Source organism: Trachypithecus francoisi, unplaced genomic scaffold, assembly GCF_009764315.1.
Source record: "Trachypithecus francoisi isolate TF-2019V2 unplaced genomic scaffold, Tfra_2.0 Lachesis_group15, whole genome shotgun sequence".
Taxonomy (NCBI): Eukaryota; Metazoa; Chordata; class Mammalia; order Primates; family Cercopithecidae; genus Trachypithecus; species Trachypithecus francoisi.
The window spans coordinates 110,672,174-110,687,362 of record NW_022681460.1 but is presented as its reverse complement, the minus strand read 5'-3'; the positions used below and the strand labels follow the sequence as shown (position 1 = coordinate 110,687,362).

General features: G+C 54.4%; 1 protein-coding gene across 5 annotated transcripts in view; it reads right to left on the bottom strand.

Moving 5' to 3' along the window:
- The window catches only part of LOC117097718 (coronin-7), a 66,436-nt gene extending 53,955 nt beyond the window's left edge, over positions 1–12,481 (bottom strand). For 2 of the 5 annotated variants that reach the window (XM_033235902.1, XM_033235903.1), the window contains exons 1-5: positions 12,281–12,481; positions 9,155–9,251; positions 8,209–8,283; positions 3,137–3,207; positions 2,466–2,649 (exon numbers count right to left, since the gene is read on the bottom strand). In XM_033235902.1, coding sequence (XP_033091793.1) covers positions 2,466–2,649; positions 3,137–3,207; positions 8,209–8,283; positions 9,155–9,251; positions 12,281–12,340 — 487 coding nt within the window. In that variant the 5' untranslated portion in view covers positions 12,341–12,481. Of the gene's footprint in view, positions 1–2,465; positions 2,650–3,136; positions 3,208–8,208; positions 8,284–9,154; positions 9,252–11,595; positions 12,208–12,280 lie in introns of those variants that run through there. The other 3 variants (XM_033235906.1, XM_033235904.1, XM_033235905.1) reach the window with 3 other exon arrangements.
- Positions 12,482–15,189: the final 2,708 nt, after the last annotated feature.

Genomic DNA, 15,189 nt, shown 5'->3' with positions numbered 1-15,189 from the left:
GCAAAGGCAGCAGCTACGAGGATCCTTTTCAGCCAAGGGGGTAAGGGCAGCAGCTCCTCCCAGACAGGCTTCCCCTGCACCACAGGCTGCTTCCTTCACCCCACCTTTGTGCAGCTGTACATCACTCAACTACCTTCCGAGGCTCCCTGCTCCTGGCCTGGCTCTCTCATCCCTCCCAGACTCACTTTCAATATAGCTCCCACCCCATAGGGTCACTCCCATCCTAAGCCTCTACACCTGCCATCGATACTCTCTCCCACTAGTGTGAGGTATTAAAATACACTTCTACATCCTCTGCAACTCCTGTTCCAGGTTAAATTGTGCTCCCCTAAAAAGATGGTGAAGTCCTAACCTCCAGTACTTTTCGGAGACTTGCTCTGTCACCCAGGCTGGAGTGCAGTGGTGCGATCTCACCTCACTGCAATCTCTGCTGCTTGGGTTCCAGCAATTCTCCTGCCTCAGCCTCCCAGGTAGCTGGGATTACAGGCAGCTGCCACCATGCCCGGCTAATTTTTGTATTTTTAGTAGAGACGAAATTTCACCCTGTTGGCCAGGCTGATCTCGAACTCCTAACATCAAGTGATCTGCCCACCTCAGCTTCCCAAAGTGCTGGGATCACAGGCATAAGCCACTGCGCCCGGCCTATTGTTATCATTTTTTGAGACAGCATCTCGCTCCGTCGCCCAGGCTGGAATGCAGTGGTGTTATCATAGCTCACTGCAGCTTTCACCTCCTGGGGTTCAAGTAATCCTCCCACCTCAGTCTCCTGAGTACCTGGGACACAGGTCATGCCACCATGCCTGGCTCATTTTTAAATTTTTTGTAGAGATTGTATCTCACTATGTCACTCAGGCTAATTCTCAACATCTTGGGTTCAAGCGATCCTCCTGTTTTGGCCTCCCAAAGTGCTGGGATTACAGGTGTGAGCCACGGCGCCTGTCCAAGAAGGTTTTTTTGTTTTTTGTTTTTTTCTTTTTTTTTTTTTTGAGATGGAGTCTTGCTTTTGTCACCCAGGGTGGAGTGCAATGGCACGATCTCGGCTCACTGCAACCTCCGCCTCCTGGGTTCAAGCAATTCTCCTGCCTCAGCCTCCTTACAGGTGCCTCCATACAGGCACCTCCCACCATGCCCGGTGGCTAAGTTTTTGTATTTTTAGTAGAGACGAGGTTTCACTATGTTGGCCAGGCTGGTCTCGAACTCCTGACCTCCTGATTCGCCTGCCTCGGCCTCCTAAAGTGCTGGTATTACAGGCGTGAGCCACCGCGCCCAGCCAAAGTTATTTTTTTTTTTTTTTCGAGACGGAGTCTCGCTCTGTCGCCCAGGCTGGAGTGCAGTGGCCGGATCTCAGCTCACTGCAAGCTCTGCCTCCCGGGTTTACGCCATTCTCCTGCCTCAGCCTCCCGAGTAGCCGGGACTACAGGCGCCCGCCACCTCGCCCGGCTAGTTTTTTGTAGTTTTTAGTAGAGACGGGGTTTCCCCGTGTTAGCCAGGATGGTCTCGATCTCCTGACCTCATGATCCGCCCGTCTCGGCCTCCCAAAGTGCTGGGATTACAGGCTTGAGCCACCGCGCCCAGCCCAAAGTTATTTTTTATTTTTATTTTTTTGAGACTGCGTCTCACTCCGTCACCCAGGCTGGAATGCAGTGGCGCAATCTCGGTTCACTGCAACCTCTGCCTCCTGGGTTGGAGCAATGCTCTTGCCTCAGCCTTCTGAGTAGCTGGGATTACAGATGTGCACCACCATGCCCAGCTAATTTTTGTATTTTTAGTAGAGACGGGGTTTTGCCATGTTGACCAGGCTGGTCTTGAAGTCCTGACCTCAGGTGATCCACCCACCTCGGCCTCCTAGAGTGTTGGGATTACAGGCATTAGCCACTGCGCCCGGCCGTTAATTTTTTAAATGGAGAAAAACAACAGGAAAATAAAAAATAAAAAAAAAAAACAGCTAACAGGATGAAACTGATGGCTACGGAGAGCGAAGAGAGATGGGGTGTTTATTACAGCCTCATAGAATCTTAAAACTTGGCTGGGCGCGGTGGCTCAAGCCTGTAATCCCAGCACTTTGGGAGGCCGAGAGGGGCGGATCACGAGGTCAGGAGATCGAGACCATCCTGGCTAACACGGTGAAACCCCGTCTCTACTAAAAATACAAAGACAAAATTAGCCGGGTGTGGCGGCAGGCATCTGGAGTCCCAGCTACTCGGGAGGCTGAGGCAGGAGAATGGCGTGAACCTGGGAGGCGGAGCTTACAGTGAGCTGAGATCCGGCCACTGCACTCCAGCCTGGGTGACAGAGCGAGACTCCGTCTCAAAAAAAAAAAAAAGAATCTTAAAACTTTTATACTATGTAAGTGTAAAACTTTGGTATCTGTTTTTACATTTATGTTACTAAACACGCCAGCTAAGAAACGGAGTGCTGTCCAGAGTTGGACTGCCCTGGGAAGGGCAGGCCAGGGCGGCCTGTACCTGTCAGAGGCTGCTGCTTGGCTGCATCCCAGACCTTCACAGTGGTGCCTGCTGCGCTCACCAGAACGCCGTCAGAGGTGGGGTGGAACTGCAGCACCTCCACTGGGAGGTCCTCGGGGCCCAGCACCACCCCGGGTGCTGAGGGCAGGGCCTGGCCGGGCCCTGGCAGCCGCCAGAATTTTACCTGCAGGAAAGACCAAGTCCGTGAGCACAGGGTTGAGGGCCTCACTGCCTTGAGCCAGCTGCCGTGACCCCAGTGAGGTCCCGTGTTGGAACCAGGCTGCTCCAGGAGACCACACCATTGGTCTGTCGATGGGGGGGTGCCCACCCGCCTCAGCTTGCTTGGGCCAGGGGCTGCATACCCCACATCCGAGAAAGGAGGGAAGGAATCTCAGCTCCAGGACCACAGGGCATGGTCCGAGAGTCGGGGAAGTGGCTCTCCTGTTTCTGGCAGCCTCCCCGCCTGCTGTCCTTGGGCTCCAGGTCAGGTCACAGCGACAGCTCCAAGCAAGCCCTGTGGGGCCAGGAATTCAGACCAGCCCTGCAGTCCTGGGGAGTGTGGCAGGGCTGGACTGGAAGGCAGCAGAGCCCTGTGGGGATGGGGGTGGGGCTCAGAAGCCCTGGACTACGGGCTGGAACATAGAGCAGCTCTTCCAACTGGCTCCACTCACCGTCCTGTCGGCCGAGCCTGTGGCCAGGAGGAAGTCATCAAAGGGCGAGAAGTCCAAGTCGGTGACCAGGTCTGTGGGAGAGGAATGGCTGAACCCACCGGAATGTCCTGTTTCCAACTCAGTAGGAAGCAAAGCCTAGGGCTTCTGAAGTGACACTTTCGTGCATACAGAAACAGGCTGCAAGTCGACAATGCCCCTCTGGACACCATGGGGGCAAACGCCACAGGCCCCTCCTGTGACATATGTCCCTGAGGGCCCTACTGAGCCAGGATGGCCAAGGGCTCTGGCATCAGGAGGTTGGCATGAAATGGGCAGGAAGCCCCCTGAGTCACCAGGCACACGCAGGAATGCAGCCGCCCAGCCCGACCCTTCCTAGGGCAGCACAGCCCGCTGCTCCTTCAGTGGTGGAACATCCCCAGGAGTCACCTAATAAACTGCTTTTTGGTTAAGCAAGCTGGAGTTGGCTTTAGTTCTTTGCAACCAAAGAACCTGCATGGTGGCTGGGCATGGTGGCTCACGCCTGCAATACCAACAGTGGGAGGCTGAGGCGGGCGGATCACTCGGGCTCAAGAGTTTGAGACCAGCCGGGGCAACATGGTGAAACCCCGTCTCTACAAAAAATATGAAAATTAGTTGGGTGTGGTGGCGGGCGCCTATAGTCCCAGCTACTCAGGAGGCTAAGGCAGGAGAATTGCTTGAACTCAGGAGGCAGAAGTTGGAGTGAGCGGAGATCACACCACTGCATTCCAGCCTGGGCGACAGAGCAAGACCTTGTCTCAAAAATTAAATAAGAACTTGAATGGCTCAGCTCCGGAGGTGGGGAGGGGTAGGTGCGATGCACAAAGTGAGCCAGGCACCAGAGGGAAATGTGGTGGGTGGCTGGGGAGGTAGAGACTAGGCATGGGGGGTGGCAGGGGTTCGGGGCGTGAACAGGACGAGAAGCATCACCAGAGCTGGGAGCACAGCGACCACCCGCTGCTATCTGCCTCCCAACAGGGCTGAGCAGGACTGTCTTCCTCCTGGCCGCCGGAGACAGGGAAAAGATGGGACATGCCTTGGGATAGCCTTGGCCTGGAATCCCAGCTGGCAGGACCACAACAGTCCTGGGCCTAAAGCCACAGAACCCCTGCTGCCCTCACTCTGGGGTGTGCTTGCTGCACCCTGCAGGGCAAAGTAGGTCCCTGGGCAGGTGTAGCAGCTGGCACAGGTGGGCTGGCATCTCAGGCATGAGATGTGATGACGTAATCAAGTACTGTGAGTGCTCAGCGTGTGCCGGCACCACAGGTGCCCAAGGGCTGACATGCAGGGACCTCACTGAATCCTCATAAGGATGCAGCAGGTGGTGCTGCGGCAGCATCCCCCACTGGAGGATGGGGACACCAAAACCCAGAGAGGATGGGTAACTGCTCCAAGTCACACAGCTGAGAGACAGGGCTGGCTTTAGAACCTGCGCCGCTCAGCATGACATGCTGCTGCCTCTCCCCACTGGAGTGGGCCCCAGCTGCCACCCCACAGCCTGGACATCAGAAACGCGCCCAGAAGTTGCTCACCCTCTGCCCCACTGGCCGCTGGATACAAGGGCAAGAGTGGCCCTGAGCTGAGAGGCTGAAGGAGCCCCTGAAGGCAGGGCAGTAGCCAGAGCCTCGCCTGGCCATTTCTCCCCACACCAGCACCTCTGAGGCAGAAGGGCACCTGGTGCCTCTAGGGCAGGTTCCAGGGCTGCTAGAGCTCAGCTTCCCATGAGCAGTTTCCCGGAAGGGCTGCTCAAGCAGGCAAGGCTCTGAACAGCTGCAGCCACAATGACGCTAAGGACTTGCCTACAAAACCCTGGTCCAGCTTCTATTCGGAGAGTCCTAGTAGCAAAGGGTTCACCACCTTGTAAGCATCACCAACTTGGGCTAGCTCCCTCATGGGTAAAAAGTATCAAAAAACCAAACATGAAGCCAGGCACATTGGTTCACGCCTGTAATCTCAGCACTTTGGGAGGCCAAGGTGGGAGGATCACTTGACGCTAGGAGTTCAAGACCAGCCTGGGCAACACAGCAAAATCCAAACTCCACAAAACATAAAGAAATCAGCCGGACATGGTGGTGTGTGGCTATAGTCCCAGCTACCAGGAAGGCTGAGATAGAGGATCCCTTGAGCCCAGGAATTTGAGTCTGCAGTGTGCTATGATTGCACCGCCACACTCGAGCCTGGGCGACAGAGAGAGACCCTGTCTCTAAAAAAAACAAACCCAAACACAGGCTCCTATAGACCTGGGTTCTGATTCTGGCCCTGCCGTAACAATGGGTAAGTTCCTAACCTTGCAGGAGTCTCAGTTTTCATAGCTATAAAATGGGTTGTTTTAAAACCTACTTCAAAGAGATTTGACATTAGGTGAGCACAGACTTGTTTTTTTTTTTTTTTTTTTTTTTTGAGACGGAGTCTCGCTCTGTCGCCCAGGCTGGAGTGCAGTGGCCGGATCTCAGCTCACTGCAAGCTCCGCCTCCCGGGTTTACGCCATTCTCTCGCCTCAGCCTCCCGAGTAGCTGGGACTACAGGCGCCCGCCATCTCGCCCGGCTACTTTTTTGTATATTTTAGTAGAGACGGGGTTTCACCGTGTTAGCCAGGATGGTCTCGATCTCCTGACCTCGTGATCCGCCCGTCTCGGCCTCCCAAAGTGCTGGGATTACAGGCTTGAGCCACCGCGCCCGGCCCAGACTTGTTATACAAGCTGCCACACAGATGTATCTCTAAAACAACATGCTACATGAAAGATGCCAGATTCCAAAGACCATGTATTGTGTGATTCCGTTTACGTGAGATGCGCAGAAGAGGCCGCTCCATAGAGAGGCCGGTAAACAGCTGCAAAGAGCAAGGTAGTAAATATTCTAGGATTTCAGGGCTCAACAGTCTCAGTCACAACTCAACTCTGCAGTTGTTGCAAGAAAGCAGCCACAGACTATACATCAATGAATGGGCGTGGCAGTGTTCCAATAAAACTGTTTACAAAAACAGACAGCCAGCTGGATCTGGCTGTGACAGTAGTTTGCAGACCTCTGCTACAGAGGCAGGAAGCAGATCAGCTGTTGCCTGGGGCTGTGGTATCTGAGGTAGAAATGGATTAACTGCAAAGGGGCACTTGGGATCTTTTGGGGATGATGGAAACGTTCTAAAACTGGACGGCAGTGCGCATGACTCAGTCTCTTTAATAAGAATCATCAGGCTCTTGGCCGGGCACGGTGGCTCACGCCTGTAATCCCAGTACTTTGGGAGGCCGAGAGGGGCGGATCACGAGGTCAGGAGATCAAGACCATCCTGGCTAACACGGTGAAACCCCATCTCTACTAAAAATACAAAGAAAATTAGCCGGGCATGGTGGCTGGCGCCTGTAGTCCCAGCTACTCAGGAGGCTGAAGCAGGAGAATGGCGTGAATCCAGAGGCGGAGCTTGCAGTGAGCGGAGATGGCACCACCGCACTCCAGGCTGGGCGACAGAGCGAGACTCCGTCTCAAAAAAAAAAAAGAATCATCTGGCTCTTTACTTAAAACAGGTAATATGACCAGGCCCCAACACTTTGGAAGGCCAAGGTGGGAGGCGGGAAGATAGCTTGAGGCCAGGAGTTCAAGACCAGGCTGGGCAACATAGCAAGACCCCATTTTACAAAAAATTTTTAAAAATTAGCCGGAGGGGCCGGGCGCGGTGGCTCAAGCCTGTAATCCCAGCACTTTGGGAGGCCGAGACGGGCGGATCACGAGATCAGGAGTTCGAGACCATCCTGGCTAACATGGTGAAACCCCATCTCTACTAAAAAATACAAAAAGCTAGCCGGGCGAGGTGGCGGGCGCCTGTAGTCCCAGCTACTCGGGAGGCTGAGGCAGGAGAATGGCGTAAACCTGGGAGGCGGAGCTTGCAGTGAGCTGAGATCCGGCCACTGCACTCCAGCCCGGGCGACAGAGCGAGACTCCATCTCAAAAAAAAAAAAAAAACATTAGCCGGAGGGGTGGTGACATACGCCTGTGGTCCTGATAACTTGGGAGGCTGAGGTGGGAGGATTGCTTGAGCCCAGGAGGTCAAGGCTGCACTGAGCCATGATTATGCTACTGCACTCCAGCCTGAGTGATAGAGCAAGACCCTGTCACAAAAACAAACCAAAAACAGGTAATGTTGGCTGGGCATGGTGGATCACACCTGTAATGCCAGTACTTTGGGAGGCTCACTTGGGAGGACTGCTTGAGCCCAGGAGTTTGAGAACAGCCTGGGCAATACAGCAAGACCTTGTCTCTATATACTTTTTAAAAGTTAAAAAAAAAGTTTAGATGAGAAAACTCAGCTAACATACTCTCCATAAATCTTTACTGTTGTTATTAATCACCATCACTATCACCATCAGAATCCCTCCAGGGCCCTGCATATCCAGCCTGAGGACCAGGCATCAACTGCCTTCCCTCACCCGAAGGCCTCCCAACAAGCAGCCAGGAATGCAGGCCAGAGAGACTGGGCCCGTGGCTGCTGCAGCTGGACAGGGAGAGGTGAGGCCAGCTGGGCCACTCTGCCTCCATCTGAGGCGAGCAAACTGTTCCCTCAAGGCAGGCAGTCTGCCAGGCAGGCTGCTGGGCACTCCCAGAAGCAGCTGCGGGACACAAAAGGTCTCTTTGTGACAGCCCATCTCCACCCCTGCAGCCCAGCACAGCCACCTCCTTGGAGGGCCCCGAGCGCCTGGGCTGGGGAGGATGCCTGCTGGAGAGTGGGCTCCAGGAGAGGACGGAGGGCTCAGAGCCATCCAGCGTGGAGTCCTCGGCAGGGACAGGGAGCCAGCATCAGTCTGGAGCCTGGGGTGGCCACTGCACACCCCGCTCCATCCAGCTCACAACCGGAGCACACAGCTTCCATCCTCTCCGCCCAGGCTGGAATTCTACACCAGGAGGAAGCCTTCTGAGCCCCACCATTTCTGAGAGAGTGCACAGACAGGGTGACAGGAGGGACCTGGCAAACCATGGGGCGGTGGGGCCAGGTGAGGATGAATTTCTGGCGCTGGAGAGGGAGGTGCAAGTTTCAGGCTTCACCCACTAGTTAGACACCCACTCACCTGAATGGCAGCCCAGGTGGGCCACACGTCGCTTGTCTTCTCCTTGGCCTTGCAGAGGCACAATGCCCAGTACACCTGTTAAACAAACACGGGGGCTCTGACTTCAGGCCCCACCTGAAGGAGGACCACCGACCTCCTCGCCCAGGGCTCCCAGAGGAGATGAAACCCAGCAGCTCAGCTTCAGACCTTCCCAGAGTCTCCACTAATCACAAGATCATATCCTCTGCACATAGCAATGGCCTATGGGTAGGTTCTGGCCCCATGCATGAGCCATCCATGCCTCGGATGGATACAGAAGACATTAGGTGAGAGGTCCTCTCTTTTTCACATGGGTCATACAAAACGGGCGGGGGGCTTTTGTATGGGGTTTGTGGCCACCATCTGCCACTTTCCCCACCTTTACTTGAGGAGGAAGCCAATACCCAAGGTGGCAGAGTTGAGAGACCCAGAGAGGTCAGAGCCCACAGTACATGTGAGCCTTTGGGTACCAAAGCCCCTGACCTCTTAGCTAGGTTAAAACGTTTATTGCTTAAGCCAGCTTGAGGGTCTGAGTTACCAGTATCAATCAAGAGAGTGCCAACCAAAACATGGGATTTTCAAACCTTTGTGTTCCTCCTGTCCCCAGCCATCCAGGGCCTGAAGATGAGGAGCAGGGAGCACAGGGGGACAGCTGGAAATACAAGCATCAGTCCCCTCCCAGCCCTCCTGGCCATGCTCTTGCATGTGGTTTGTACACACATATGCCCTAATCAAAAGCAATCAGATTACTGCGCTTGGACCAGTTTGTGGGGGTCTAAAGCCTGGCATGGGGCTCACCTCTGAGCTCCCCAAGGCAGTTCTGTTCCAAGTCTCCAACCAAACCAAGCCTGCCCCTGCTCCCCACTCCATCTATGGTGACGATGACCAAATACGTGAGCAAACCTCCACATTCATGGCCACTCCCTACCTGGATGGTCAGAGTTGAACGCGATCAAGCTGCAGCTTGATTTGATGTGGTTCCTGCATGAAGGGGCGGTTCCTGCTCGAATGTCACTGATCCAGGCCTGAAAACCAAGAGTAAAGAAGCATGTGATGACAGACAGGGTTCCACCTCCACACATGCCTAAAGCAAGGGGTGGGGCATAATCTGGGGAACTCTAGCTCAAAGCTGTACCATTCGAGATGCATTCTTTTATTTACTTTTTCTTTTCTTTTTGAGACAGTCTCACTCTGTTGCCTAGGTTAGAGTGCAGTGGCGCAATCTGGGATCACTGCAATCTCTGCCTCCTGGGTTCAAGTGATTCTCCTGCCTCAGCCTCCTGAGTAGCTGGGATTACAGGTGCCTGCCACCAAGCCCAGCTAATTTTTGTATTTTTAGTAGAGATGGGGTTTCATCATGTTAGCCAGGCTGGTCTCGAACTCCTGGCCTCAAGTGATCTGCCTGTCTCGGTCTCCCAAAGTGCTGGGATTACAGGCATGAGCCACCACACCCAGCCGTGATGTATTACTTCAGATCGGGTCCCTTAGAAAATGCAAAATGTGGCCAAGGCACAGTGGCTCATGCCTGTAATTCCAGCACTTTGGGAGGCTGAGGTGGGCAGATCACCCTGAGGTCAGGAGTTGAGACCAGCCTGGCCAACATGGCGAAACCCTATCTCTACTCAAAATACAAAAATTAGCCAGGCATGGTGCGGGGGGCACTGACAAGTCCAGCTACTCAGGAGGTTGAAGCAGGAGAATTACTTGAACCCAGGAGGCAGAAGTTGCAGTGAGCTGAGATCATGCCACTGCACTCCAGCCTGGGCAACAGAGCGAGACTCCGTCTCAGAAAAAAAAAAAGAAAGAAAGAAAAAGAAAATGCAAAATGTGGCCAGGCCTCCCCCAAGTACCAGGAGAAAAACACCCAAGCTCAGGGAAGGGAACCACCAAGGCCTGGCCTCATCAGGACACACTTCTCCACAAAGTCTCATAAGTAAAAGGCACACCCCCCACCCAAGGGGAGGCAGAGGAGCACTTTTCTGAAACTAAGATCTGCAAGGTCCACACATTTTCTCTGTTGTCGTCAAACCACCGCTCAGCACTCCTTCCTGCCCTCAATGACAGAACACCCACGTTTTCCAATCCACCCACCCATGGCACCCCGGAAACCACCTCCGCCACCTGAAGTTTCTATATCAATGTTCACCTGCCATGGTTAGAACATCAGTCCCACCCTATTATTTCTCCCTCCTGATTCGTGTTTACTGTATAAACAGTGACTGGAAATGTCTGTGAAAAGACCAGATCACCTGTTCTCCCACCTCCCTAACATAAACTGTTTTAAGTTCTCCCTACAGTCTGTAGTTCCATGCCTATCTCTTTATGTTGCTGGACTAGGGACCACCCAAGAGCAAGAACTAGGATCCCTCAAGTATTCTCCAGACCCCTCCAAGCAGTACTTAACTGCACTCAGAGCCGCCAGCTGTCTTGATACAAACCTAGGTACCTCCTCCTAACTTTTTTTTTTCTTTTTTTGAGACAGTGTCTCACTCTGTTGCCCAGGCTGGTGTGTAGTGGTACGATCTCGGCTCACTGCAACCTCCGCTTCCTGGGCTCAAGAGATCCTCCAGATCCTCCAACCTCAGCCTCCCAAGTAGCTGGGACCACTGCAGTGAGCCACCACGCCTGGCTAATTTTTTTTTTTAACTTGTTGTACAGAGGGGTTTCGGCACGTTGCCCAGGCTGGTCTCAAACTCCTGAGCTCAAAGTAGTCCACCCACCTCAGCCTCCCAAAGTACTGGGAGTCACAGTGTCCAGCCCCTCCCCCTAACTTTTCAATGGCTCCCCACTGCATTGAGAATAAAACCCAACTTCTTCCGGTGGCCCTCAGGTTCTGCAGGACCACTCTGGACTCACCTGTCACCATGCTGCCCCGGCCATCCACTCCATCCACTCATGTTCACTTTCCATTTCTCCACCAGGATCTTTCTCAATTCTCACCCTTCTGGCCTCAGCTGAAATGCTACCTACTCCAAATAGCCTTTCCTGACCACCCTACTGAGACTGGCCCCTCCATTCTCCATCCCAGCCCCTTATGTGTGTTCTTCGATATCCTTATGAAAATCTCCAATGCTCTTGTCCGTCAGTTTGCTGTCTCCCTCATGAGGCTACAAGTGTCACAGGGGAAGGAAAATGCCATTGTGTTCACCGCGATGTCTCCAGCAGCTTAGCAGAGCATGAAGTGGGAGCAGAGGAAATATAGTCCAGACCACAAAAACGGAGCCTCTACCCAGACTGCCCTGACTTGCTGTGGGACCCTGATGGGGTCACTTGAGGTCAATTCCTAGGCCCAGGTATCGCAGGACACTCCCAGGCCTTACAAATAACATGGAAAGCGGCAGAGCAGAGCTGACATCCACCAAAGCACACCTCTCATCAGTCCTCCTGCCCTTTCGGGGGTCCGAAGGGTCTCCCGGCACCTGCCTCAGCAATTCTTTGGGGCTCCTCCTGCTCAGGCTTCCCCAGGCCCCACCCAGCCGTGGCAGCATCACCGAGATAAGGGAAGAGCTTGCGCCAGCAGCCAGAAGAGGAAGCACCGGCGGAAACCCGAAGGAGAGGCGCGTGCGGCCGAGGGGCTCCCTCCCCACCACTGACACACTCGGGCTCGCCGGGGCCAGAGGAAAGAGGGGCGTCTCCCCACAGCCCAGCCAGGGGCAGGGGCGACTCGGAGAGGCAGGGAGGAGGAGCCAGGCGCCGGCAGCGCCCCAGCCCCGGCTCTCGGCGAGGCCGACCGGAAGCTAGAGGCGGCCTGGCAGGCCTGGGCCCAGACTACGAGGGCTGCGCCGCCTCGGGGGTCCCGGGGCGAGGTGGGTGAGGCAGGCAGACCGCCAGGGTCACCGAGCGCCAGAGGGAGTCACGGGAGCGCCGGACTCTGCCCTCCGGAGGCGACGAAACGGCCCGGAAGCCGGGCCCCGGGCCTGAAGGGGGTTCCCCGGGGATGGAGGGCTCGGGGGTCCAGGCGGCCCCCGGGGGGCCCCGTGTGGGGTCCGGGCAGGGGGACGGGCAGCCGGCCGGGGCCCGAGGCGACAGCGCCCGGTCCTCGGGCTGGACTCACCTCGCGGCGGGGCGGCCGAGCCTCCGTGTGCCGGAACTTGGACACCCTGAAGCGGTTCATGGCGACCGGGACGGCGGCGGATGCGGCTTCGAGGACCCCGGGCGTCGAGCCTCAGGTGCACGCCGAGCAACCGCGACTCCGGCTGCCTGGGCCCTACCCCGGACCCAATGCCGCGGTGACGCCCCCGGCACGCCCCACTGCCAATCGCAGCCGCCTCCGGCCGGCTCGGCCACGCCCCTGACCTCTCTCGTTTCGCTCGCTCACCGCCGGCCCCGCCCCCCGAGGCCACGCCCTGATATCGAGGGGACTGACAGGCGCGGGTGGGAGGTCACGTGGGGCGCAGCTGTCCGCCCACGTACCGTGTGGTGCTTGCTTGCGTGGGGTCTGGGTCGCAGCATCCGCGATTTTGTGTGCAGGATTTGCCGTGCAGTATTTGCGCTGTACCTAGCACGCCTTCCAGCACTATCTACTTCTTCCGGTAGAGAGGGAGAAATTAGCTCCATTTTAGAGACAGGAAACCCTCCGCTAAAGGAGAATGTAAGCTGTTCGTCCCCAGCTCACACCAACGGTAAGAGGCAGAGGGGCAACAGGGACCCAGGTAGACCAGCAAATCCCTGTCGGCCGGGCCTACTCAAAAGCCTCTGCATCGGGCCAGGCGCGGTGGCTCACGTCTGTAATCCCGGACTTTGGGAGACTGAGGCAAGAGGATCCCTTGAGTCCAAGAGGTCGAGGCTGCAGTGATCTGTGATCGTGCCACTGCACTCCAGCCAGGTGGACAGAAAGAGACCCTGTCTCTAAAAATAATTATAATAATAACTTTTAATTTTTATTTATTATTTATTTATTTGACACGGACTTCCTGTCACCCAGGCTGGAGTGCAGTGGCGCGTTCTCGGCTCACTGCAACCTCTGCCTCGTGGGTTCAAGCAATTATCTTGCCTCAGCCTCCCGAGTAGCTGGGATTACAGGTGCACGCCACCACACCCGGCTCATTTTTTTGTTTTTTGAGATGGAGTCTCTCTGTTGCCCAGGCTGGAGTACAATGGCACCATCTTGGCTCACTGCAAAGTCTGCCTCCTGGGTTCAAGCAGATTTCCTGCCTCAGTCTCCTGAGTAGCTGGGACTACAGGTGCCTGTCACCGTGCCTGGCTAATTTTTGTAGTTTTAATAAGAGACGGGGTTTTACCATGTGGGTCAGGCCGCTCTCTAACTCCTGACCTCGTGATCCTCCCTCAGCCTCCCGAAGTGCTGGGATTACAGGTATGAGCCAAGGCACCCAGCCATTTTTTTTGTTATTTTTAGTAAAGACAGGATTTCACCATGTTGGCCAGGCTGCTCTCTCAAACTCCTGACCTCAGGTGATCCACCTGCCTTAGCCTCCCAAAGTGCTGAGATTACAGGCATGAGCTACAGCGCCCAGCCAGAAAAAATGTTTTCAATGTGCATTTTAATGAATAGTCAGTTCAGGGACAGATAACTAGATCTAAGGAGCTTGTTGGCATTGAAGCCGGCCTCATTTATCCCTCTCCCACAGAAACTGTGATTTGTTGAAATCACCGATTTCCTAGAAGATTGACAGCAGGCTGGAAACTTCTTTCTTTGGCATCACAGTGAAAAATTGGGACGCGTCATGAGACTCTTCCAGGCTTTTCTGCAGGGTTTTTGCCCTCTTCTTCATCACTAGGCCCGTTTTCTTTCTGCTAATGTTACTTCCTTCAGTTGTACGAATTGTTTTTGAGTTTTCCAGAATGAGGGCCTTATTACAATGAACTCTCAAATTCTTGTTTGTTATTAATTATTCTTGAAAACAGGACTTGTGAAATCCAAATCACCAATGCCAGGCAGCAGGCTAACCAGCCATTACTGTTTTGCTGGAATTTGACCTGCCATTTGATGGACAGCCATTCAGGGTAGAGAGGTGTCTTCCAGTACCCTTAAGACAAACAGTGGAGTTGTCTGCATTACTAGGAGTATAAAGAAACAAAGCTGGTTATTCACAGGTTTGTGGGACTGGGAGGAATATCGGAGGCCCTCCAGTTCAACTTTGCAATTCCCAAAGTAATTTATTCTGCTTAAGTTTGTGGCAGCCGGAATACTCTGAACTCTTACGGAATCACTCTCTTCAGCCAGAAAGGGTCTGAGAACATGTGACACGAGTGGTCACTCTCTGGACTCCGGCCATTATTTTTTATTTTCTTGAGACGAAGTTTCGCTCTTGTTGCCCAGGCTGGAGTGCAATGGCGGCAATCTCGGCTCACTGCAACCTTTGCCTCCCGGGTTCAAGTGATTCTCCTGCCTCGGCCTCCCGAGTACGTGGGATTACAGGCACAGGCCACCACATCTGGCTAATTTTTATATTTTTAGTAGAACCGAGGTTTCACCAGCCGGGCGTGGTGGCTCACACGTGTAATCCCAGCACTTTGGGAGGCTGAGGCAGGTGGATCATGAGGTCAGGAGATCAAGACCATCCTGGTCAACATGATGAAACCCCCGTCTCTACTAAAAGAAAAAAAGAAAAAATTAGCTGAGTGTGGTGGCACGCGCCTGTAGTCCCAGCTACTCGGGAGGTTGAGGCCGGGGAATCACTTGAACCCAGGAGGCAGAGGTTACAGTGAGCCAAGATCGCACCATTGTACTCCAGCCTGGTGACAGAACAAGACTCCATCTCAAAAAAAAAAAAAAAAAAAAAAAAAAAAAAAAAAAAAAAAAAAAAAATGGGGTTTCGGCCGGGCGCGGTGGCTCAAGCCTGCAATCCCAGCACTTTGGGAGGCCGAGACGGGCGGATCACGAGGTCAGGAGATCGAGACCATCCTGGCTAACACAGTGAAACCCCGTCTCTACTAAAAAAATACAAAAAAATTAGCCGGGCGAGGTGGCGGGCGCCTGTAGTCCCAGCTGCTTGGGAGGCT